Genomic DNA, 27,753 nt, shown 5'->3' on the forward strand with positions numbered 1-27,753 from the left:
TATATATATATATATATAGGGAATCGAGATTTCCTTGCAGCGCGCGGTAGCGTATCTCGCGAGAAGAGACGCGAGCCGTGAATTTGGGCGGGAGTGAGAGAGACGGATAGATAAAGAGAGCGCGAGACGTCGGTGGATCGGGGGGGCGGGGGGGGAGCGGAGACAGAATTGAGCGGTTGACGGGCGCGCCGACAGATCGCGCGGTAGGCGCTCATCGAGTTCCTCGGGAGTTCGCGCCGGCGGAGCTCAGTGAGCGCTCAGTACGGCTCGGCGAGGCTAAGCGAGAAGAAAGGGGCTCCCTTTCGTGTTGACGTTGGTTGGAACCGTGCGCGCCTTCAAGCGACCGACCCTTCCTTCTTTGACCCTCCGACGAACTCGGGGGGGAGAGAGAATTTATCGCGCGACATACGAGGCGAGGGAGAAAACGGGACGAAGAGCTGCCGCTCAGCCCTTCGGGGAGAAAGAAAGCTCTTCTTTTACTACTACTTGCTGCTGCTACTGCCTGTATTCGTCGGAGCCAGACGGACGGACGGCGACCGCCTGAGAGCCGTCTGATCGCTAACGGAGCGTTTCTACTCGGCCGAACACTCGGGACCAGCTTTTGGACACCCAGTGTTCCGCTTGTTGTATAAAAGTATAAAATAAAATAAAAAATAAATAGACAGACAGACAGAGAGGGAGAGAAATAAAAGGAAAAAGCGTGCGCGCGCGCTCTCTCTCTCTTTACTACTCAACGTTGTGTGGATATTTAATTTCCGTAGGCAGTGTCTCGGGGGTTGAGTGCGATTGTTGCAATTTTTGACTGATAAAAATTGACGGTACATATAATAACGAGGCGAGAAAATAGAAAATACGAAAAAAAACGTTAACGTAAATCGAAGTAAATAAAGATATACGAAAAATTAATAAAATACGACGAGACGAAGATTGAGAAATTTTTTTTCATTTATTCTTTTTTTTTTTTTACTTTCATCTCGTTATCTTACCAACTCTAATCTCTCTCTCTCTCTCTCTACCTCGCTATCACTCTCACTTTCTATTCAACTGTATACACACAAAATAACTTTGCTAATTCCTCGTTTAACCGAGGGGGAAGAAGATTGTGATGTTCGGGGTGACAGTTTTGCATAAATTATACGACACGGTGATGATTGTACGACTTCGGCTTATCGCCAGGGATCGTCGACTACCTACTTGTTAGGGTAAAAATACGTGGACAGCTCGAAGTGATATATATACATATACATATACATATACATATATGTGTGTATACATATATGTATTTTTTTCTCATCTTCTCTGCACAGAAGGACATCAACACAGCAGGTGCAATTTTTTTTTTCTTCGCCAAGTGTCTCGTTGATCCTGTGAAATGACTGACTAGTTTATGCGTATACGTGTACATTATATACGTATCTATATGTATATATGTATTATATACATACATGTGTGCAGACTGTAAAATTTCTCGCATATAACCGTGCGTGATAAACGATAAGAGGAGAAGAACAAACAAACAGAAAGAGAACTGTTCAGTGACGATCGAGTCCCTTCGTCGTTGCCGATAAAATATACTGTTTATAACAACAACAATAACACCTGCACACGAATGTTCAATATACTAAATCGCGTGTGTGTATCTTATTTCTGTTTCATCTAAAAATCTCCGCTTCGTTGGAAATTACAAATATATTATACATATATATATATGTATATATTTACAACGAATCTGGACCAACTCGTCGTCGATCGCTGCTGGATGATGCACGTCTGATTATCCCCCCCCCCCTTCCTCCACCCTCGCCACTAAACCCCTAAAAAAAAAAAAAAAACACAAACAACAATAACCCTTCCGCATCCTCTTATCAACTTCTCTCACTTCCACGGTTCTTCTCTTTTTTTATTTTGGTCGTCGACCTTCCCACCCTCCCCACTCTCTCGCTCTCGCTCTACACGTTCCTCTCTCTCTCTCTCTCTCTGTCTCCCGCTCTTCTCTCCCTCGAACGCCACCCTCCACCTGTCTGTCGCGTCGTCTCTGCTCCCCCCCCCCGCTCCCCCTCCTCCAACCACCCATCCCCCCCACCACTCCTTCACCCCACCCCACGGCATCCGGTCAACACGCGACTGTCTCCTTTATTTACACCGCGAACTACGACGACGACGATGCTGTGCCGCAACGTGAACGGGAACGCCGACCTCCTCGCCGCCTCATCTTCGTCATCGTCATCGTCATCCTGGTGAACGGTTTGGCGTAAACAAAAACAAAAAAAAAAAAAAAAACAACAACAATAAACAAAAAAAATATCAAAAAAATAACGATAACAATAACAAAACTAAACACACAAATCGGGTCCGCTCCGCGACACCCGGTGTTGTGAAAAATCCGAATCTCCTAAAACCCGCTGCCTGATCCATCCACGATCATTATAACCCCGGCAATAAACCGTCACCATCTGCACCATCGCCGATCACGTGGCTTGTTCGACGGCGACACTGTACGACAATGTTCACGCCGCACCCTTGTGCGGTTCCGGCGTGGGCCACCCTGGCTCCGTCACGCCGATGGGTGCAGCCGCCGGAGCGGGGAATTCCGCCGGGGTGACGACCTGGTGGAACATCATGAACAGCGGCCTCTACGAGGACAGCTCCCCGCCAGTACCGCCGACCTCCTCTCTCCTGCCGATTCAGCAGCAGCAGCAGCAACAGCAGCAGCAGCAGCAGAACTCTACGCCAGGCTCTCACCAGCAGGCGACGACACCGACGTCCCCGGGCGCTCCCGCATCGGCTGGCACCGTGCCGCCCCCGCCGACAGCGAGCGCGAGTTCGACTTCACCGAGTGCCTCCTCGGTAGCGAGCAACAGCGCCGCTGGTCCTCTCCACATACCTGCAAAGCGGCTGACCGCCACCCCCGGGGGCGGATCGACCTACGGCGAGGTTCCCTGCGTCGAGCCCTCAGGGGCGGCGGGCGCGGGGGCGGGCGGCGTGATCAGGCACTCGCACTCCTCGACCGGCGGCTCTCAGGGCGGCTGGAGCTACAGCCCCCACCACCCCCAGGACCCTGCCCATTACGCGGCGTCGGGGGCCGCAGCGGACCCGCTGAACCACCACCAGGCTTACGGGGGTGCCAACCCCCCCACCTACTACAACCTGGCGGCCGACCCAACCTCGACGACGGGCTCCTCGAGGGACAGCCGAAAGGCCGCCGCCGCCCTCAGCTTCTGGTCACCGGCGGCGGCCACGGCCTCCTCGGGGGGCGCCGGCGGACCAACCCCCGCGGATTATAAGTCCTACAACTCTTCGGGGGGTGCCACCGCTGCAACTTCCTCCGCCGGCGGGGGCGGATCGACTTCCGGTTCGGCCGGTGACCCCGCCGTTTCCTGTCACCAGAGCTTTTCCCCGAGCTGGTGCAACTACGCCCCATACTCAACGGCCAGGCATCATCATCCCGTCGACACCGCCGGTCATCACCACCCCCACTCGCAGGCCGGTATACCCTACCTCACACCCTCGGCAGCGGACGATCGAGGAAGGACCGCAGCCGCCATGGTCGCCGCCGAGGGGGCCTTTCCTCACGACGGATACGGGAGTCTCAGGAACTACGGGGCTCCGGAACCGGTTACCTCCAGCCCTTATCCACCTCCAGGTAAGCATCGATGCCGATTTTTTAATCCACCCCTTCACCACCCTCAAATTACACACAAATTACTTCTTGTCTTTATCGTCGTTCCTTGATTGTATCAAGTATTTGATAAAATGCGGAAAGAGTTACCGTCGACGCGGAAGCGGGGAAAACGCGAGATACTTCTTCGGTAAAACTTATATATATTCCACGTGTTTCACGTGTGTCTGCTCCGTGCGTGCGTTTACGTACACTAGAGGATCGACGCACGACGTAAAAGTATACGTATAAGAGACACTCGTTCATTCATGCGTTCTTCGCGTTTACGCTCGTGTCAGAGAGACTAGGGTACGCCTAGGTGTGTGTGTGTGTGTGTGTGTGCGTATGTAGGTGAGGAGAGCTCGGACGCGTTTTCCCTCGCACCCTTCTCCCCTCCCCTCCCCTCCCCACCCCCATTTCGTCCCCCTACGAACCGTGAAACGTCGCAGCGAACAACGGCCCGTGGTGAGTTTATTGGCGGCCGTAACTCGTAAACCCTGGCGCGCGCCTCCGATCAGCTGATCTGCCTCGTTCCTCGACCTGCTGGTCCGTCTGCCTTCCTTTACTCCGTAAACGCCGACCCTCTCTCTCTCTCTCTCATTCTCTCTTTCTCTCTCCCGGAGTCGGTGTTCCTCTGCTTTTTACCGTTTAACAATATTTTGTCTTATCCGTTAGCTTCTCTTCGTATATTATTTATATATATTGCACTATATCCTATACTATATTGTAATATGTTATATATATATATATATATATATATGCGTTGTACGTAATTCGAAGTTTTTTTCTGACCCGCAGCGTTTACGTTTGTACGCCTTAGTTTTCTTGTCAATATCTCTAACTCTCTTCTACATCCCTTTTCTTTCCTCCTCTCTCTCTCTCTCTCTCTCTCTCTCTTTCTCTCTCTCTCTCTCTCTCCTTTTCTCTCTGGTAATTTTCAAGGCTCTGTTTCTCTTCTTCTACATCCGCGATCTGATCAAGAAATTCATTTTAAATATCAATTTCTTACCGCATGAATTCACGACGTGATTATCTTCTCTACCCGGATGATATACATACACGTATGCATATATATATATATATATATATACATGTGTATATCACGTTTTTAATAGTTTTTTTTTTTTCTTTTTTGTTTATCTCGTATAACGTGTCACTGTTTTGATAATTTTGTTATACTGTATTCATAAAAAAAAAAAGAAGAAACATTTTGTTTTACGAAAAAGTAATTACCGTCGGTCAGGTGTGGGTGTTTTTTGTTTTTGGTTTTTTTTTTTTTAATTTGTTATTCTCTTTTCACTGTTTTTTTTTTTTTTTTTTCATCGTTGCCGTTGTTTACTTTTTGTTTCTTGTCCTCGTGCCTTATTTTCGCCCCAGAGAGGCACGTGAAGTGATTATTTTATCACTCTGCAAGGATCTTATGATGATATATGAGATTTTTATGATCGGATGATATCAAGATCCGTGTACTGTTCATATAATAGGGCAACTGGTCGGTTGCTTAATTTATTTATTAAACTCAATCGCTGATAACTGTGGAAAAGCTATTAACTTGAATGAGGAAGGGGACACAATAATTATAATCATAATTGAAAAGAAACAATGAAATCATTTAGTCGCTCATACGGCTAAAGCGTTAGAATAAATGATAACGTTTTACAGGTCAATTAACCAATGTTGTGTGTGTTTTTTTTTCTTCAATTTTTTTTTTTTTTTTATACCCTCTGATGTCTTGACTCTGTATTTAGATATTCCAATCCCAGTTTCGCGGAATATGCCTCGAGACGTTCGTGTTAAAGATTTGTAATTCTTATTTAATTTTTTTCATACTATTTGAAGAACCGTGAATAAGATATGCGTGACTCGAAAATGATTCATTAGTGAAGAGAGAGAAAGAGAGAGAGAGAGAGAGAGAAAAAACGAAGAAGCAGCTTTATTAATTTTAGAAACCGGTCTCTTCTTCCTCGGCTATAAGCCAGCACCGTTTCACGCTTACGAGATACAACTGAGGCTGCGGCTGCAGCGATCCTATCGATTGCTTAATCTGTCGAAAATGAGATACCTAGACAAGAAAATAAAAAAGGTGAAAATGAAAAACCGCGAAGGTTGAGAAGAAGAAGAAAAAAAAAAAAAAACTTATCGTAAAATATGGCGAAAAAAAAGTTGATATAAATGATTCAGGTGCCTATATATTATAAACAATAAATATCATTGCTAAATATCGGACACCGTGATATTAGTATATAATTAACCAAATTACACGTATAGAGCCGAAAACTTTCCCTCGATTATCGCTTCGACTAAGAATATTATATTCATATTTCACGATTGCCAATATTTTTACATACGTATTTGTAGAAAAAAAAATTGATTATTTTTTTTTTTGTTTGTTTTTGTTTCGTTTATGTTTGTCCGCTTCTTATTCAATTTGCAGTTATAATTAGAAGTAGAACTTTGTACTCCAAGTAAAGTGAATATTGTATCTCTTTTTGCAATATCCCATTGGTCTACTTTTACAAAGACGAAAGTCAAGAGACCTCGCAAATCGTCGTTCGTGATCCGTAGATGATAATAATAAAGGAAGAAGACCGAAGACTCGATCGAAGAACCGATACGACGATTCACCTTCTAATAGTCGAAGAAGTCTGAGCACGGCTACTATACTCGCACGGCTCACTTCGCGTGTAATTTTCGAGTTTACGTCATCCATAAGCCAGTCTATACGATATAATTAAACGGTAACTTGTTATTATTGATATTACCATTATTATTATCAATATATTCAAAGAGCGCCGACTCTCCTTTTTTCTCTCTCACAATCTCTCTCTCTATCTCTCTCTTACTCTGCGCCAAGATATATGGGACAAACATATTACAAGAAACACATAACGCCGCGGCAGCCGCGCATTTCAAAGTAGCGGATGCGCGTGGAATGATACAAACGCCGGCCGACAGATGGCAGCTGTATTATCTCTCGCAGCTTTTCTCGGCGGCTGCTTGCAACAACTCCGCGGGATCTTCTGTCCTTATTTCTATTCCTTCTCCGCTCCGACCACCACAGAATTACTTCATAGACTGCGAAAGAGGAAAAAACAAAGAGAGAAAAAAAAAAAATTTGCTAATTATCAATATTTGTAAGCGTCATTTTTTTTTAGAAACAATTTTTACTCTTACGTTTGTATTTTTTGTTTTTATTTATTTGTCTATTTTTTTTTTTTTTTTTTTTTTTTTCAACATCGCGATTCAGAAGTGATCGGTGAATTGTTTTTTTTTTTTTTTGTTGTTGTTGTTTTTCGTCTGCGCACAGGTATATGTAATACAAGTTTTTAGGAATTGATTGGAATAGTTAAAGAAATTGTTGTAAATAAAATAAGACGGAAATAAGAGTATAGAAATTAGAATTTGTATTAGATAGATACGTGGAAAGAGAGAACTGGTGGTCGAATCTTCTCGCAGGGGGGGATTTTCATGGTTTTACGTAAGTTTTCCATTCCGGCAATGGAAAGTAGGTAGCAACCAGATTGCAGTAAATCAGTCTGAACAATGCGGACAATATCGACTTACCCGAAAAGCTCGAAGCTGACTCCCTCGTCACACGCGAGACTCCAACCCCTCCTCTGCTCTGTTCGCCTACCCTGCGTATCTAATTTTTTGTTCGTATCTGTGCGGTATGTCCATCTCTCTCTCTCTCTCTCTCTTTGCGAGTGTGCTGCGCAGCTATATTTCCCTCTTTATCTTTCGGCTATCATGCCAGTGAAGCACTCGAGCTTCTATTCTTCTATATCTAACCAAAAGTAAACTCCCGACGTGGCGAACTTGTTCTCGTCTCAAATACCTCCCCTTCCCTAACGCTCTTCTCATCCTACTCTCTATTCTCATCCCCCTTCTTTCAACCCTTTTCATCCTTTTGCTCTCCTCAGTTTCATCTTGATTTAGTTTTCTTGGCAATTTCTACACGACTCGTCGATACGTCTATATGGTAAAGGATATTTCGTAGTCCTGGTGGAATTCACTTTACTAAGATAAAAAGAAAAGAAATGAGATGAAAAATAATCTGATATTCCTAACGCTCGAGGTATGATATTTATATCTTTTATTTATCTCAATGGATTTTCATTCTTTTTTTTTTCGTTCTATTGTTATGCACTTACATGAATATCAATTTATAACTGATGAATAATTAATATTCATTATACACAACGACTTGACTCATCGTTCAGTTTAGCAGTTTCATTGTTTTCTATATTATTACATGTGTACTCAGGCATTGAAGCCTCAGGATCTCTCTGTAAAATTTCGGTTTTTACCCAGCAGCAACAACAGCAACAGCAACAGCAAGAACGATCGATTTACGTCAGAAGTTATTTCTGTATTAATAAGTTTTTATTTTATTTAGTTTGAAAATTTTTTCTCCCGTCATTCCACTCTGTTTTTCGTATTTTTATTTTCTTTTTTCTTTTTCTCTTTCTCTCCTTTATCCGCGCACTCGAGACTTTCGACAACAATTATCGGGACTTCGTGACCCATGCAATAATCGTTGAAACGAATTGCACGAATACCAAAATATTTTCACGTTACAACCGATTCCACCGTTACGTGTAGGATATGCTTCAGGCTATATCAAGCTATAACCTGGTTTGTATTTTGCTTCTTTGTATCGTTGTTTCTCTTATTCTTTGTCTAATTAATTACACGTGAAGGTATTCGTATCGAGATGAAAAATAAAAAAATAAACGGGGGAAAAACAAAAGTTGACGAGAAGGTCGAATAAGTATATGGAGAAAAAGAGAGGGGCTTAATTTTCACGCTAATTGGCATCCGGATTTGCATACGTAACTATCTCAAGATCAGTATAATCTCTGCCGAGCTTCACTGATTGTCAGATATATCGATAAACAAGAAAAGATACGATATGCGTGGTCTATTCGATATAATAATTTTGTGAAGGAATGTTCAAGCAGTTTGACAGAATTTTCAATCCTTAGATTAATCGCGTCACTTCAGTTTTTCTACTTAGAAAGAAAAATAAAAATAAACAAAATCGTCATAAGTATTAATATTTGGCAAAATTATTACGCGGATACAGATTATTACAACTTTATCATTTACGCGTTAATTGCAAGTGATGAGAGAATATATGCGCAGCCAGGAGCATATAATTATGACCTGAAACACACCGAATAAGGCAACTTTGTAAAATTATTATAGAGCTCAGACACGCTGTTTCACAACTTGTAACGGATTTCATAAATTCAAGTATCATAGAGGCACGTATATACGTACAGTCCTAGCATGTGTGTGTGTGCGTAAGTAATAAGCATAAAATATATCATCGAAAGCGTTGCTTAACGCTAAATATCCACTAATAACCATGAGAAACCGCTACGCAGGATATATTACTTATTTATTAACATTTATATATATATATATATATATATATATATATATAGAGAGAGAGAGAGAGAGAGGGAAGAAAAAATGTGTTCCACGGTCTAAACATATTATACATACACGTTCGGTAATCGGTTCACGCTACACCTGACGGCGATTCTCCCGTTTATGGTAGATAGGTACTCGCTCGATCGGTTCTAATAGCTAAACAATTTCGATCGTCGACGAAATCACGCGGAATATAATATTCTTTAACATGATTGAAATAGCTAGACCCCCGCCTTTCCAAATACGTCTTCCTGCCTCGTCGATTATATTATATCTACTAACCGTCTCGGCGTATTACGGTCGGAATACCTTTCCCGAGCCGTTCAGTAGGCCGGTGGTCCAATTATATCGTTTCCATCCAGACGCAGCATCTCCTCGGCGATCATCTGTAGCCGTGAAGATGAGATGAGTGGAGAGGAGAGGAGAGGAGAGGGGGGGACTTACGCCGATGCGAGTGTGTAATGCAAACTATTCGATCAAGTATGCGCCGATATTACATTCATTTAGGAAATAAATATAAATATAAATTTTTATAAATAATATATAATTTTTTTTCGGACACGGTCTCAACCGGCTAATTTAACTATATAAATAATCGCTTATACTGCAGTGTGTGTGTGTGTACGTAGGTATATATGTATATTGCGTATGTATCGTATGTTTAATGCGCGGTGGTTATAAATTTAAAATGGCTAATTATCGTCCTGCGGTACATAAACGAATAACAGATACATACATATCGATGAATGAGGAAGAGAATGAGACAGATTAAGGAATTATATGACGAAAAAGATGAAGAGAAAAATCGATGAGAAACAAACAAAGAGAAAAAAATGGAGTCCCGGTGAGAGGAAGGGGGGGGGGGGGAGGCAAGAGATCGGTGAGAATCAAAAAATCGTATACTAATATTTGAAATGTATAAAATAAAAAAATAAAAAAAAAATAAAAAAAAGAAATTAATTAAGTAGCGTGCAAACGAGGGAGAAAAGAAACTGAGAGAGATAAAAAAAAAGAAACACTTACATTATAATCGTTGTCGACTTAACGGCACGCGGTACGGTCGTTAATTTATTATAAAAATTTTATTTAACTTCAATATTGCGGCTACGGCGAAGTCTGCATGACACACATGAACAGTAACCACGCCGAATCGAATAATTGCGTCAACGTAACTCTTTCCGCATATTTCGCCGTCGTATTATCCCGTTGCATGCAATCCCGACTTACCTAACTGTTTTCAATATTTTTCTAATTACGTGGAATTATGCTTGTATGTATGTACGTACGTATGATTCTGTGCCGTGGGAAATCAATTACGCAAGAGATCATCTTTGCCTTACCTATTAGGTGTTCGATAAACCGGAAACCAAAGATCGAGAGAGCTTCTATTGAATTTTTTTTATCAAAAATTGTTTGAAAAATCTACGTTTCGCTTTACGAATTCTTTGTGTCGGATTTTTTTTTCCTGCGTAGATGTAATTGTTTATTTATTTTTTTTAAATTTGTTTTGTTTTTCTATACAAAAATGCAATTTGGTCTTTTTCCGCCTGGCGGCAATATTGCGCAATTAAAAATAGTATTTTTTGAGCTGCATATTTTTTCTTTTCTTATTCTTTGGTATATTTCTTCTATTATGGATGTTCTGCGAACCGTTACCAAAAATATTCCATCTATTTCACCGATCACGGTAAACCTGTTAATTTCATATTAAATATCTAGAAAGATTTTTATTTCTTACGGAATTTGAATAATCCGTGAGAATGACGGACTGGGCAGTGATTAACATTCACCCATATTTTTTCGTGTATTTAAAACCTGTGAAAATTGGATTTTTCGTAAATACAAATTTTTCCAATATCAACTGTTTTCGATTCGTGAATAAATATTTCACTCAAATATAATCTTGTCAAAAAATATAAGAATAAATAAAACGATATTGATTTAGTTATTTGCTTTCTTTTTTTTTCTATTTTTTGGAGCGACGATTTCATGTTTTTGAAAATAATATTAGCCAATCATTTCGTCAGCATCAATTTGTATACACGAAGATACTACGTTAATTAATAACTGTATTTTCCAAATATCGCCTAATTTATGCAAGATGAAACGTATCTGCTATATTTATATTATCTCCTCGATAAATAACTATAAATAAGTTCAATAACTTTACTTTTACTTTGAATGCCTCCAGCCGTGAGAGCAATCATTTACTTATAACTTCTCACTCTCACCTCATTACCTGCGCATCGTTAGATATACATGGAAAGTCGGTGAAATTCTTTTAACAAGACTATGATATGAAGTAAGAAAAAAAAAAAAAAAAATTGATAACAGAAATAACAGAAAGAGATTAGCTAAAATTGTAATGAAAAAAAATTTGCCTCGAAAATATGGATTTTTTCGAAAATCTTTACTTTCTCAAAAATCGTAAAGGTGTCTCAGCTTTATAACATTCACCCAGCATCCCAGTCCGTGATTCTCAGAAAAGGTCAAGAAGCAAAAAAAAAAAAAAACAGAGGTACACAAATTTTCTAATACATTGTAACGAGATTCTAATGTTCATATGTATAGAGGATAGCGTCGTCTATACCCTGGTCGGTGAAGATGTGTTTCAAAAAACAAAAAAAAAAAAAACATGATCAACTCAAGGAACGATTGGAATAAATTAGCAAACGTAAACGTAACCCCCCTCCCCTCCCCTGCCTCCCGAGAAACAAAAACCTCTGTATCAGGCAAACTAATTGTGTTAAGTGATGTGGGGTTCCTCCCCATCCTCGTTGTTTCCCGCAGCATCACTGGCGGGCGTCGGCGTGAGCGTCGGCGTCGGAGGAATGGGAGTCGGTTGCGGCGGTGGAAATCCCCTGGAATGGACGGGCCAAGTGACGGTGCGCAAGAAGCGCAAACCGTATTCCAAGTACCAGACGCTGGAGCTGGAGAAGGAGTTCCTCTTCAACGCTTACGTGTCGAAACAAAAGCGATGGGAGCTCGCGCGGAACTTGAACTTATCCGAGCGGCAGGTGAAGATCTGGTTCCAGAACAGACGGATGAAGAACAAGAAGAATAGCCAGCGGCAGTCTCAGCAGCAAAACAACAACAACAACAACAGCAACGCGAACAACGCGAACCACCACGGAGCCGCCGGAAGCCACCACCACCCCGGGGGCCATCCGCCTTCCGGTCACCACGTAGTTGCGCAGGCGCACCACGCGAACGGACCCGCCAAGCATCATCAGTGACCCGTGGCTTACTCTGGGGTTGTATTCGACCACCACCACCCCCACGGCCACGCCGCCGCGGCGCCCGGGGTCCACGGGGGCGTCGGAATCCACGGCCACGGCCTGGTCCCAGGGGGCGGCGGGGCCCACGTCTCTGGACACGGACTGCACGGGGTAGGTCAGGCCCAGATCGGGGCCCACTCGGCGTCGACCGCTGCTGCCGCAGCGGCGATACACTCGCGGAATCATCAGCTTGCACACGCGGCTCACGCGGCCCAGCAGCATCTGCTTCATCAGACGTCCCACGGACTCGCCGCGTGAAGCTTCTCAAAGTTCAAGCTCTACACAAAGTTTACGCAAGATTTCGGGGTGTGAAGTGTGCTCCGTACGGAGTCTCAGGGTTACGCGTCGTCTTCTTCTTTCACCTTACCCGCCCGCCAATCTTTAAAAAAAAAAAACGCCGAATCAACCCCAGAGAATTATATAAACCGTTTATTATTAACTTTACTTGTCGATCCGCGATTTGCCGATTTTCTTTTTTTTTTATTTTATTTTCTTTTTTTCTTTCTTTTACAGTTTTTTTTTTCCCTCTCTCTCTTTATATACATACAATCGGCAGTTTTCTCTATATAATATACGCGTTAATGCAGTTTTTGAGAATCGCGGTGAACGTTGACGATTTTTGCAAACCTTTTGCGGTAGATAATTTATATCTATACATATACATATGTACATGTGTATATATGTATATATATATAATATGCGTGTGCGTAGATGTACCTGTATATATACATACATATATACATACACATGTATACACTCAGACAGCGGTGAATTATAGGACTGTCGATGTTTTTTGTGCAAAGTGCGCGTACGATAATTGACAAATTGCGATATTACATACATACATACATACATACATACATACATACATACATATATATACATGCAATAAAAATATGTATCTATGTATATGTATAAAACGATAACGATTATATATTGTAACGATAATATTAACGGTAATGTACTAATTATATACATATATATATATATATATATATACATACATATATATTATATATTATATGTATATATATATATATATATAAATATATAGATATAGGCAATTGTACGAATAATAATGATAATATGATTATGCTAACGGTAATGTTATATATACATAAACGCGTCGCAATATTTATTGCGATAAAAAAAAAAAAAAAAAAAAAAAAAAAACAATGAGAAAAGAAATTGTAAACGATTTCAACTGCTATAAATTTAATACGCCTCGCGATCTGTAGAAGAAAATTTTACGTATACATATATCGCCAACGGACTACATGAATGTGTGTAAAAATAAGAGGAAGAAAAAAAAAAGGCAAAAACAATGCGGTGTACATTTCGGATACACGAACGCAGATAGTGAATATAATATATACATGGAACGTGTATATTTCTCTCTCTCTCTCTGCGTGCGTGTGTGTTTGTGTGTGCAAGAAACTATATGTATAAATATAATAATACACCGATCGTGTGTGATTGTGTGCGTGAATGTGTATATGTATTATACATAGGGGAAAATTATGTTGTGCAGTGAGTGCGGGAAGTATAAAGAAAAAAAGAAAGAAGGATGGAAAGATGGAAAGATGGAAAGACAGACGGAAGAGGAAATAAGAAAAATGAAAAAAGAGGGAGATAAAAAAAAAAAATAAATAAATAACAAATAACATTGAGCAAGAATCACGAAGCAATCTGTCCAATCCGTAAATATTTGTATATGATGCATATACGGTTCGTATCTAATATATATAGGAGTAGTATTCCTTCGGTCTTTATAATATCTGTACGATGAGAAAGAAAAATTTATTGCATTCAATAATTAAATTAGTGTCATTAATTAATGTTTCTTAACCCTTCTCGTGTATTACCTGTAATTAATTAGGCAACTTCCGGTCAGGCGAATCACCCAAACACCCCAACCCCATCCCCATCCCCCAACCCCATTTTTCTTCTTCGGCGTATATGCAGGGTCTACATGATGTACCTTGATCAAGGATCACGAGCCTATATTCTCGCGGCTTTCACGGACGGGAAAAACGGACAAGAAATAAATTCAGTTCTGCACAGCAGGCTAAACGATATTATTATTATTATTATTATTATTATTATTATTATGTAATATTATTATTATTATTATTATGTAATATTACCCCAAGTACGCTTTGCCGTTGTTGAGTTTTATGTTGCGTCGATGTACGAACGGATCCTCGAGAATGAGAAATTGACGAGCGTGCAGGTGTTTCGAAAGAAATTTGACATTTTTTTTTACAACGGACGAAATTTGGAAAAAAACGTTTTCGAATCGGGGAAAAGAAAAAGAGTTTCTCACATCGGGTTCGCGTAACAATTATAACTTTGAATATCTTGCGAAATGTGATTTTTATAACACTTGATATTAACTCGTAATTATTTTCAAATATATAACTTTTCTTCGCGTGCTTGTTGGTGATGTATTGCTCTAATGAATTGAAAATTCGTGTGGTTCTTAGCGAAAAAAAAAAAAAAAAAACCCGTCAATTCCTCTGAGACTCGGGAGATCCGGGAGTAAATCGCGTGTTTTATAGATTAATATTAGCAATAGTAACGAAAATTATTGGTTGAAAATCGTGTAAGGACGGAGTGAATGTGTGCAGAATCGGTGAGAAAAAAATTTAGTAATAATAAAGTATGGGATGAAAGAGATAACAATATGTACTATAAAGTGAAATAAAATAAAATAAAATAAAATAAAATAAAATAATGTTAAATCAGGATGAATAATTGGATGGTAAAAAAAAAAAAAAAAAAAAAAAAAAAAATAAGTAACAAACAAATACGGAGATATTATTCATTATAGTGACTCTGCTGCGGTATATTATATATACACTGTGTATATCTATAGCCCCTACTGTAGTAGTCAGAATTGCTGCCGTCTCCGCATAAGGAAAAAAAAAAACAACAAAAAAACAAAAAACAAGAAGAAACAAAAAAAAAAAAACAGAAAACGTCGTACTCATTGCCTACCAAGGATCGCAACTATCGTACCTACCTATTATGATTCTTATAGTTATATGTAATAAAATTAAATAAATGAAAATCAAGGGAAGAGAATTGAGAGAAGAAAAGAAAAATGAAAAAATGATTTAGACTAAATGTAACCCTATGCAAAGTCATTCTCTGATACACATACCCCCAATGATAATAGTAATAATAATAGTAAGAATAATAACAATAATAATAATAATAATAATAATAATAGTAATAGTAATAGAAATATAGGAAAAAAACGATGAAAAATAAAACCGATCGTTCTAAATTCGAGGTAATTATAACGTGACATTGAAATTTATTTTGCAAAGTTATTAGCTATTATTATATATTATACAATTAACCGAAACGATTACATACATATTTATAATTATGTACATGTATAATACAGCAACGTGCGTTTAGAAATCGGCGTTTTTTTCCCCCCATATGTATACGTCAGTGAGTTACGTCATTGCTCTGAAATATATAAAAAAAAAAAAAAAAAAAAAATTCACCGTTTTCGGATGTTTGTCGAAGGGTTTAAATTAACGTTATATTTACACGAAGCTATAATATTTTTAATATCGCACAGATCGATTTTTAATTAGTTTAATTGACAAACTGTGTAGATTATCGATTCTTTGAAATAATTACAAAACACGTGACAGTCGACGACGAAGACGAAAGGACAGAATAAAATTAAATACAAGAAATAAATAATTTCTGTAACATACGACGTGTACAATCGATTTAAATTTTTTCAAATCAATTATAGAATCTGCATCACTCGCCGCAGTAACTTCGTTAAATCGTCACAGCTTAAGGACGTGCAGGAAACTGCTTTTCTCGATCGCCAATTTATTTTCTTCGCTGCTCCTCGGGTCTCTAAGAAGTAAGCACGCGTGATTATGTTCGTTTGCCTGTGAGAGAAAGAGAGAGAGAGAGAGAGAGAAGAAATAGGAGCAAGGCGGAAGGACGGAAAGATGAGCTCTGCACTCCCTTCCTCCAGCGGGTCTCTCAAGTAACTGTACAATTCCGTCACGGTACTGAAGTGTGGATGAATTATGTAACAACTATTATGTAATAATAATAATAATAATAATGATGCTAATAATAATATATACAGTATAAACGCAGTTTCTTTATCATCTGCGAGAGAATTGCGAAGAAGGGTGGGGGAAAAAATTTCGAGGAAAATTACAACTGTACCAATGATAATTAGTTATTGCGTTAAGCGAGTAAAAATATAAAAAAAAGAAAACAAAAAACGAACAAATCAGCCAGCACTCAAATCATGCTAATCAAAAAATTGACGAATTAACATTTTAACTTCGGGAACGGAAAGATTTTTGAGAAAATTGTAAGCTTGGTTCTTGTGATTATTATTATTGTTATTATTATTACTTTTATTGTCATTATTATTGTATCGTAATATATCGGAGATTATGATTATTAAGGTTATTATTATTACAATTATTATTATTGCGAGCGTCACGTTGATATTATATTATTATTGTTTTTATTGTGTGTTGTTCTGTATAATGTATACTCCATCACCTTATTGTCATTATTATTAATATTATTCTTTTTATTATTATTATTACTACTACTACTACTACTACTATTATTATTATTATTATTATTATTATTATTACAAAAATATAATCCACTAGTAAAGAAAGGATGCAAAGAAAAAAAAAAACAACCCTAATGCAAAAAAGGATAAAAAAAAAAAGAGTATAATGTTATTAAATGTGTACATAATTAACTCGATCCGTACTCTATAAGACGTTTTATGGTATACCGTTGTGTAGTCACTCACTCTTATCACCGCCAAGACGCTTCTCCATTCTCCACGATGTATCACTTTGAAATATTATGAATGAAAAACGTCAAGACAGCAACAACGAAGCATCCAAATCCAAATCCAAATCCTTAAACCCTCGTCACCGCGTCACTTTTGCAATCCTTATTGATAATGTATAATGTACAATAAACTAACTATTATGAGCTGATATTCCACTCTAGACCGTAGCATGTAATATACAACATGAATAATATTAGAACGCTATAGAATTGTTACATAAAGTCCAAAGCTCGCGGGGCAAACCCTCTAGAAATTCGAATTTAACGGTAAGGGAATTAGGTATATGTAATAAAACTTCGGTCAAAGACGGGCTGAAGGAAACCTGTGAATCTGTTACATCCCGCGTAATTTCACATTTATTAAATTTTTTTTTTGTTTATAAAAAAAAAAAATAAAAAAAAAATTTATTCTCTTTTTTTTTTAAATCATTTATCGCCCAATTAAGATATGTATGTATAGCACGGTTCAATTAGTCAGCATTTTTCTTACACTATGTAATTCTGCATCGTGCAGCTGATGAGAAAGGACTGATTATAGAATCCAGTATAGCAAAGGGCAAGAGAGAGAAAAAATAGAAATAAAAATACAAACAACAACAACAACAACGACTTAAAAATATTGATAAATGAGAAAAATACAGGAAAACCTTGCGTCGGGAACAAATCTTAAATTAAGCTCGTTGCATCATTTTCGTCGTATTTTTTAAAAAGGTTCATCAACCCTGTTTAAACCCTGTTTAAAGTATGTAATTAATTTTTCAAGAAATTAATCACCGATTCGATTTTTTCTCTTATATATTCATTCTTTTCACGAAGTGAACAATCGTACAAATTACAATGATGAATAAACTGCAATGATGTATGCTTGGTTTTTCTGTTTCATTCTTGTCTTTGAAATTTATATATAGAGATCGATGATTTTTGTGATCAAGATTTTATTCCTGCGTTTATTTGTGCTGAGAAAGAATAAACAATCTTACGTTAGAAAAAGAAAGAAAGGAAAATAAAACACGACGTTTCACTTGTGATCACGATTTGTTATGTTTGAACATAGAGGAAAAAACAAGAAAAAAAGAAAATTACTTCGGTTTTGATATTTTCATCATTTTACTTCGTATGTTATGAATTTTCTGTTAATTTTTCGTATAATTAGTTTAAAAATATCGAGTTACAGTATTGTTATATACTGTTACTAATTCCTATTATACATACATTACATATATACCTAATTACATACAATATCGAAGTGCAATAATAATATATATGTATAATCGTATATAATATGTTGTTAAAATTAGTGCCAAAGCAAGCGTAAGCGTTGTAATATGAATTGTCGATGAATAAGATTGGATTATTATAGCGACGAAGAAATCTCTCGACAATTAACCCAGTTATTATTTACTGCATTTATTTAACTTTCAAAGCTACTCACGCATTTATTACTAAAACTGACATATTAATTAACCGCGGCGAGGTTTTGTATATACACTGCGAAAAAAAGTTGAAAATTGGATTTCATACGCTGTTCAGTTAGGTATTCGTACATCGGTAGCCACGGTATGTCTTGTCGAAAATGCATATCCACAAAAAAAAAAAAAAAAAAAAACCTGCCCAGCGTAAACTTCGTAATATAAAATGTTGAAGAAGATAAAATTTGTGCCATAAAGAAAAATAAAACTCATCCTATCTATATATAATATGAATAAAAATAAAGATAAAGTAAAGATCAAACATCCATACATTATTATTATTACTGAATTATTATTGTTCATAGTGTTATTATCATTATTAGATACTATATGTTACACGGTATATAATAATTACATAAATATATATACAATATCGTTATACATTGGCTGAATCGTGACGTGACGAGAGACATCGCAATAAATATTACGATGAAATTATTCAAATTTAGCAGACATTTTATAGAATCAAAAATTCTACAAGTTTTGAAACTTAATTTGGGAAACAATCTTCCATTTTAACCACGTCATCTCATCTCCGCGCGTAATCAGGATACTCTTGGAATTTCACGGCTGCTTTCTTCGTTCGTCCATTGTTTAAAAAAAATGTAAAATAGATTCCGCTTGCAGTCGTTGTTGAGTATAATAGAGAGTTAGTCGCATCTAAAACTAGGATAAAGCGAATGCTTCAGTCTAGTACTTGACGTCGGTTTAGATTGGTGGAAAAGGGAAGGAAAAGAATTGAATCTCTTTCTCTCTGATCACTGCAGTCCTGAATTAGCGAACAAAAAAAAGTAATATGTCAATTAGAAAAATTAATCTGTCCATACTTCGGTATATTCAAAAAGTTTTCGCACCGTTTTGAAAAAAAAAAATATCAAAGTTACACTTTATTTCATAAATTTCATTTTTTATTTACAGTTTGTTTTTCTGGATCATTTTTCGTAAGTCCATCTCGGATCGATACCGCGACAGTAATTGTTGTTTCTCGAATCGATTATACAACGATTACTAAACTTGCCAGATTAAAAGAAAAATAGAAAGTGAATAATGAAAATTGATTATTAAAATAAACGAAAAAAAAAAAACAAAACAGGTTTAGTCACTTTGTAAATATATCGCAGGGTACGTACAAAGAAATTGTGTAGAAATCGTACTTAAATAATAATAATAACGAATAAAAAAAAAAGAAAGAAAGAAAGAAAGAAAAACTGTTACATGTATATATTTATACATATATATACACAACTACATGTAAGACATACTAATATACTACTCAAATCGGCGCATATGAACAATTAATTACTTAAATAATAAATAAATAAATGAATCGTGACGAGGTTGAGAACGCGAGTGTGACTGGAAGATTTTGAGTTTTTTTTATACGGTATAGCAGAAAATAAAAAGTACTATAATAGATGAAAAAGAAAAAAGTAAATAAATAAATAAAAATATACGTCTAACGCGCCTATATGTATAACCGATCCATGTTCCCCGTTAAGTAGGTATATAATATTAATAATAATAATAATAATAATAATAATAATAATAACAATAATAATAAAAAGTTGAGTAAAATTAAAATTAACATTAAAGTAATAATTGTAGCTGCCCAATTTATGTATATTATAACTGTATGTGTATCTCTGTAAATAAAGGCCTATCTTATTTACAAAATTTTCACCTGCATCAACTACGAACTTATATATATATATATAAAACAAAAACAAAAGACAAAAAAAAAATCAAAATCTAGCTGTATATGTGTTATATTTTGTACCTATTCGAGTAATCATCGGTGGAGCATGTTTAATTATTCCTTTTGCATTGTTGAACACGCTTCGTCATGATGTTGTTGCAGCTGTCAAGAGAAAATCGACTGCATTTCGCATCGCGGCAGCAAAAGGTGAGAGAAATCTACGATACCTAGTATTACACTTAAATACACGACGCGTTATATTAATTGCGCAAATTCTCCCGAAGCCTGGTATTATTATAGCTTTAGAAATTAAGTTAACTCAATTTTGCTGCTGTGTTATTACTTTCTTGGTTGAGTTGAAAAAAATTCCTCCTGCGATGACGTCGATTCAATTCTAAAATTTTTGTTTCTCAAAAAGAAAAAAAAAATTCTCTACGAAATTATTGATCGATTTCTGGTTCAGCTCTTAGCTACTGAACTTTGCTCCAAAAGTTTTTTAACTTCTCTTATCATCTGATTGTATTTATACAAGATTTGAATAAATATTTTGTATGCAAATCAAGATCATAATAATAATAATAATTTGAATCGATAGCTTCTTGGTTCCATTTATCAGAGATATTTACGATAGCTTATCGCTGATGTAAGGTTAGCCTTGGTTGAAAATTTTTCTGCGAGCATCAAAAATCCTGAGTGATTATGATTGTCGAGTCGATCATCGAGCCTGCAGGCATGCAGTCGGGCATCACCGGCTGCTTTCATCTCCCGTTTGGCTTAATCTGCTGGGCGCAAATGACGCCTGACCTAAAACATGGGAGATAAAGAGCTGGGTGGTCTGTAACAGGGCAGCTGCAGCAGCAGTAAATGGATGTCGAAGAGCTGTCGGAGCGGCTGTCCACCCTTTCGATAAAAATCGCATGAAGCTAATCAGCGTAATTCTCGAGAACTGCATGAATTGCAAATTCAAGAACAGCAAGTGAAGCAATCTTTTACCGAGTCCGAGTAAATACTTTGCCAATTGAAGAGAAATCCGTACAACAAGGCATATATAATATAGATATATATATATATATTACATGTACACCTACGCTTTAAGGTGTAATATTTCTTGGAGAGAATTTTTTTGGCGCGAGAAACCGATCGATGCTCAATGTGGGACGCAGTCTCTAGTCCGTTGCTGGAATATAATAGGTAATTGCTGCAACTGTGCGAGTCGGTGATTATAACGGTATTAAAACTGAGTGGATAATCGTCTATGAGTGTCAATAGAGGATCGGGCATTCGCTGGATTTTCCGCTAGAAGAAAAGGTAATTACAGACGCCTGCTCGGCAGCACGGAACGGGTTGTATGTATATAATATACATTATTATACCTACCTACCTACCTACGCCTACCTACCGGTGGAGGTAATCGGCGCATCTACCGTTCCCTAGAGTTCGCGGATGTGCCAGGAATAAAGCGTGATGGCCACTGCAGCGAGGGCAAGGCTTCAAGGGGCGTTTCATTTTACAAGTATATCAACGATATATCTTCACCTTTCTTAATTTGCCTCATAAATGCGTATATTTATATTGTTACAAAAGGGGTGAAATCACCCTTACTGACCTAGTTTACAGTCGTCGATTAGATCGAAAGCTTTCATATTAATACGTTTTCTACGTCAATCAACGTTATTGGAAAAATAATCTTGTTTTTTGACTTAGGTATATAGCAATCAAGAAACTCGTATCGCTAATAAAAGCATTTTTCTATACTTATTAATTCATATTTGTGCCTGTTGGATCGTTTCTTTGCGCTCAACGCGAACCCGTGTTTTATTACCGAACGCCACGTTTGTTACAATATATATTTATAAGTTTATGCACATCTATGTGTGTGTGTGTGTGTTTGTGTGTACAGCGTACGGGACTTTCGAAGCGAAATTCAATCTTTCGATCGAATTTCATTACGATTAGTTATTACTTGCAGGGTATTACATACTTCGTAACCGAATAGCCTCGGCTAGTGTATGATTTACCAACCGATATTTCTGTTTGCTTACGGTTTTCTCATCTTATTTACTCAGACCTTATCCGCCATTACTCGCAGCGCTGTTTTATGTATTTGTAAATATTTTTCTGACCTTAGAATTATGTACATATTGTTTTCCACGAAGTTCGGAGATGTTGAAAGAAAAAGCGTAAAAGAAGCATCGAAATGGCTTTCCTTTTTCACTTCCCTTATTCGACTCGTCGTATTTTCTCCTTTCTTTTCTACCTTGCTGTTGTGTTCTTTTTTCTTTTCTTTTCTTTTTTTTCCATAAATCTGGTGAATAAAGCGTAGGATTAGTCGAATATTGTAATGACCAACCCGCCGCGTTCTTCCTTCGAAACGTTTTAATTCCATCCACAGCAGGTATCTTCTTTTCCCCTTCCCTCAAGGGATATATTCTCTGCATCGGGTATTTTCACCTGAGAACTCTGCGGTGGCCTTTTCGTGCCTTCGAGTGAACTGAGTTTGAGTTTAAGTTTGAGTTTGAGGATGCAGTTGGAACTTCAGAAGCAGCTCGCAGCATCTCGGCTTACAAACGTGACTTCGGGTGAAAAACGACGGGATTTCTGAAAATACTTTACAAGTTTATGCATACACCGAAGAATATGAAAGCCTCGGTTCTTTTACGACGACGCGGACCTCTATACTTCGCAATTTAAACCGCGCGGGGTGATGTTGGTATAATGCTGCGGATTAAAAGTCCAGCCTCGACGTTCTCGACCGGTGCGGCGGTTTAATCGCCTCGCCTCTCCAGAAGTCCTCGTCTATGCTAATTTTAAAATATTCAACTACATATTCGACTAGTCGAAGTCTATCCTCACAGCGTTCTTCCGCGTTTTTACTTCAGCGATTAATTCGACTCGCAACTCTACTCATTGAAGTCAATCAGCACGCTGCGGATCGATTTGGATGTGAGATAAACGCGGAATAGAGAGACCAAAAAATAGGAAAAATTCAACAAGGACTAGGGAAGGTGGAATTGAGCAGAGAACTCGTTTTGTGGCCACATAGACTCGGCGGTACTGGCTAGACAAATAGCTAGGGGAGTGGCAGGCTGGACCCACGTGTGCGCAGCGCTGCGCACGCGCATTTACGGTCAAATTCTTCCTCCGTCTTGGCTACAATGAAAAAAAATTCGAGCTAGACTTATGGGTTGTTCCTTAGAAAAAATGGAAGGAACTGCCGACAAAGTACAATTTATCAAAACGTTGCGCAATTGAGAATTGAAAAAAGGTTGCAATCAAGTGCTTGCAAAATCAAAAAACCAACAAAAAAAAAAAAAATTGACGCAAACTGTTTTTTATCACTAAATAGTTGTTAATCGCTTGAATTCGTCTAGTAAGTAAAAAAAAAAAAAAATGGTACAACCGTTTTAGATTCTGTTCTTAAATTTTTCTCGACTCGATTCGATTCCTCTCGCTTTAGATCATAGAGACTCATAATGGCGAATAATTATTCTGCCGATCCGACGTCGCTCTGGGTCAGCGGTCCAACTTTCTATTTTCATAGGAAAAAAATTGAGAGACGACCGTAGACCGGGACAATGGTTTTACGGCAGTGGGTATGGTATATTACGGGTTTCCCCGAAGGAAGCAAAGTGCAACCCTTTCGAGGGCCTCGAGCACCGCGGCACCCAAAAAAGGAGAGCATGGGTTTCCCTTAAACTTTCTAATCCGAATTTTGACTCAGCTGGATCGGCAGTCTGCCGCGGAAATCCTGAGAGAAATGTCGCCTCGCGTTTGTGGAAGCTATAAAACATAAAACAAGTGACATTTGAAGTGGAATCGTATCGGGTGTGAAAGATTGAAAATTATAATCGCACGACGGAGTAAATCGGTGATCCAGCTCGTCTATCAGACGAGAAATTCAAACGGACAGTTACGTTAACGATTGTTTTCAATAATCATCAATTACCGCAGCTTTCCGATAGTAATCAACGTTTCGCAATATTGTAATCGCGCCGGTTTCTTGTATGCGTTCAACCGCAACGGAGCGATCGCTCGAGTCGGTGTAATTGCCGGATATTACATTGATCGACATATTTCAAACGAGTATCTACAGCTGGACCTGTCGCATTGGAGAATGTAAACGTGAAGTATTAATAACACGTACATGCATCGGTAAGCTCCGACTAATCGATTCTCGTACCTACAACCGTGACACGCATCCACTCTTCATTTTCTACATTTTACGAGCAAATCTAATTCCCGTACTCAATCCACCGCCGTCTTTATATCAAATACATTTTATCCGCATTATGATCCTTGATCCTGAGAATCAGAGCGCTAAAATAACTCTACGTATTCACACCTTTCCGTACAAATTGGGGCGAAGAATTTAAAAAACTAGTAATTCTCTGATCGTGAGAAGGCGTGAAATCTAGAAACGTTGGCGTGTCGGATTGCCATTTTTTTTCGCATTTATACCTACGTCGTAGACAATATACATATGTATATACTTGAAACAGTATTAACGTAGATACAACGCGTAATCGGTGATATCGCTATTCTTATTTTCCTCATCATTATTATTATTATTATTATTGTTATTATTATTAGTATAAATAAAAGGCGGAATGAGGGATACTTTGCATGTAATACTCGCGAATATAAAGATAGAAGGGCCGCACGCACGCGTGCGGTTGAACTGCATAAACTTTGAATAATGAACGCTCTTATAATTACGCGGCAGCCGCTACCACGGACGGTGTTTAACTTTGTGCGGTTTGTGCGAAGGTTCTTTCTGCAATTGCTCGTATTTGCATACCGCTTACACCTGCAAAACGCAGTCCGACGACTCCTCGAACGCGCGTGAAACTTGCAGCTGGATTCTCTCGACGCATGGCTGCAGCGGTTCCTCCGCCTTCGTATAACCGGTTGCCGTCTAACCTCCATTCCGATTTAACTCACCGACAAGGATTATGCCCGGTTGGCCGTCGCGGCTCGTGAATTTGGACAAAATGAAAGATCGGTACCTTGATTCGCTAATGAAAACGAAACGCGATCTACTTTGCGGATATTATACCGCGGCTTTTGCGGAAACGGCAGAGTTTCTTCACGCTTTGCTTCCTTCCCTCTATTTACTGCACTTGAAATCGCAGTGAGGTGTGTAATTAGCGACACCTCTTTCGAGGAAAGGAGGTTTCAATTTCCTCCCGCAAATCTTCCGCGATCTCAAGTCACGTGTGTGCGCTTCTCGCTTTATCCCATGCAAGGAGTGTAAGAGGAAAAAGACGAAGCTGATCCTGTCTCACCAGTCGATTCGATCGGCCCAAGTTATTTCATTGAGATTGAATTTCATCCCGGAGGAAGGATCGGTGCCTCCTCTGCAGGGCGCGGAGCTCTGACCCGGGAATTCCGCGATCCGGAGCTCCGAGTCGACGGGCGGTCTGAGGAGGGACTTGGCCGAGGGATCGAGGGGCGAGGGGCAGAGGTTCTGGATTGTTAGGATAGAGTAGAGCAGCGAGTTTCTGCGGAGGATTACGCCGCACCGAACGGAGTGCCGAGGGGGATGAGAGAGGAGAGGAGAGGAGAGGAGAGGAGAGGAGAGGAGAGGAGAGGAGAGGAGAGGAGAGGAGAGGAGAGGAGAGAGAGGAGGGCAGCTCGTTTGCTTTTATTTAAGTTGCCCCATCCTCGTTGCTGCAGATATAGCCCAGCAATTCCATTAGGAGACAGACGCCAGGCGATTCGTACACGCGCTGGGTTATCTATCCGAAGATTATATATGTGTACGTAGGTATGTATATATGTATGTATATACATAGACGAGAATACCGCACGCGTGTCTGTGTCGTGCAGCGCGATACGCGGACATAGCCGTGTGTGTAGGTATACATGTGACAGTGTAGAAATACGTTGAATTAGGTATAAGATTCGCAAGAAAGAAAAAATTCTCTCCCTCTTCGTCCCCCGGCTGGCAACTTGGTTGCCGAAGAAACTCACCCCCGTTTTAGTACGACGTATTGGTACGTTACGAGCAGCGGGAATCCCTGTTTCTGAAAAATAACATTTCTTTCTTATTTCACCCCCTTCTCATGGAATCAAACATGGCCGATGAGCGTGTCCCTGATGTGCACAGTAGGAGGTTGGCGTAGGTAGAAAATGGAGGAGTTGTTGGCAAAAAAAAAAAAGAAAGCAAAGTAGACGAAATCCGCAATCTACACTCGTAATGTATAATACTGCTATATCTTAACGCGGAATCGTTGAATCACCCCCAACGATGGCTGCATGAAGTACGAGGACCCAAAGCTTACATTCAGGCCCTCCTCGCACCCCCTTCCCTTATCTCGTTGTATGGATCTAACTGTAATTCTCTCAAAGGTCTCTAAGCGTGGAATGAATTCGAAGAATTGAAATTGCAGGCTGTGGACGTTTAAAATCTCGCCTAGGGGATGAAGATCCGGAAAATCGGAGCCCCGTCGTCGGATAATTCCGGTGAAACGGACATCGCGTCGTGTAATTCAGAGAACAGAGTGTAGGTGTGCGTGTAAAGGGTTGCACCAACGAAGGGTAAAATTCCAGAGGCAGGGGGAAGGGGGGGCGCCGCGGCGGGTGTCTCGCTAATGGATTCCCGTCCTCGCGATCCTCCCAGAGAAGGGAAGTTGATATCTTCCTTTGTGCGGCGCGAGGGAGATTCGAGGGGCGGAGGATCGTCGCGTCGGTTTTGGCCAGCTGTAAGAAATCGCACAAAGCGGTCGGAGGATCGAGCGAAAGATCGCGGAGCCTCGACGCTATTCTTAGAAAAGAGATCGGCACAAAGTATAACCCGGTATTTACAATGTAGGTGTATTGCATTTAAAATATTAACCATATAACACGGGCCACCGATGTGTGTCGGGGGCCTTATTCCACTACTTCTTCTTCTTCTTCTTCTTCTTCTCCTCCTCCTCGTCATCGTCGTCGTCGTCGTCATCGCCCGTTCAAAATTGCCGACTATCTTCGCACAGGCGGTGAAACGGAGGCGTGCGTGCGTGTGTGCCCCGGGTGTTTAATACGTTTTCGCGCATAAATTGGCGAGTATACGGGGCAATAAGGGGTGGGTGGCCGGCCCTCGGGTTCCGTTTGCCGAGTTCGTGTCTCGAGAGGCTGATCTCGCCGTCTCCCTCCCTCCCTCCCTCCCGCCCTTCCTCCCTCTCGATATGTATCTCTCTTAACTCGCAACACGTACACGGATATACAACCTTGTATGTATATACGTATATACATATATTTATGTAGATGTGTGTGTGTGTGTGTGTGTGTGGCACTCGACGCGCAGCAGGCGTCACTTGTATTTCAGGTATATCTACACATACCTACTATATTCTTCTG

At 39.3% G+C, this 27,753-nt stretch overlaps 1 protein-coding gene across 2 annotated transcripts; it reads left to right on the top strand.

Annotated features, from left to right (window-relative positions):
• The first annotated feature begins 1,871 nt into the window (after positions 1 to 1,871).
• LOC124407089 (homeobox protein abdominal-B-like) lies at positions 1,872 to 12,666 on the top strand. 2 transcript variants are annotated; one of them, XM_046882914.1, is made up of 2 exons: positions 1,872 to 3,643; positions 11,849 to 12,666. In XM_046882914.1, exons 1-2 carry the CDS (start codon positions 2,563 to 2,565, stop codon positions 12,331 to 12,333), a joined length of 1,566 nt encoding a protein of 521 aa, XP_046738870.1. In that variant the 5' UTR covers positions 1,872 to 2,562; the 3' UTR covers positions 12,334 to 12,666. The 2 variants fall into 2 exon arrangements, with proteins under 2 accessions (XP_046738870.1, XP_046738878.1); XM_046882922.1 differs by having other exon boundaries at positions 11,888 to 12,666.
• The last annotated feature ends 15,087 nt before the right edge of the window (positions 12,667 to 27,753 follow it).

Source organism: Diprion similis, chromosome 1, assembly GCF_021155765.1.
Source record: "Diprion similis isolate iyDipSimi1 chromosome 1, iyDipSimi1.1, whole genome shotgun sequence".
NCBI lineage: Eukaryota > Metazoa > Arthropoda > Insecta > Hymenoptera > Diprionidae > Diprion > Diprion similis.

Bases quoted from the DNA above. Each gene is read 5' to 3' on its own strand.
- LOC124407089 (XM_046882914.1), top strand. From the start codon at position 2,563: ATGGGTGCAGCCGCCGGAGCGGGGAATTCCGCCGGGGTGACGACCTGG. The intron at 3,644-11,848 runs GTAAGCATCGAT...AATTGTGTTAAG, and splicing joins CAGCCCTTATCCACCTCCAG to TGATGTGGGGTTCCTCCCCA.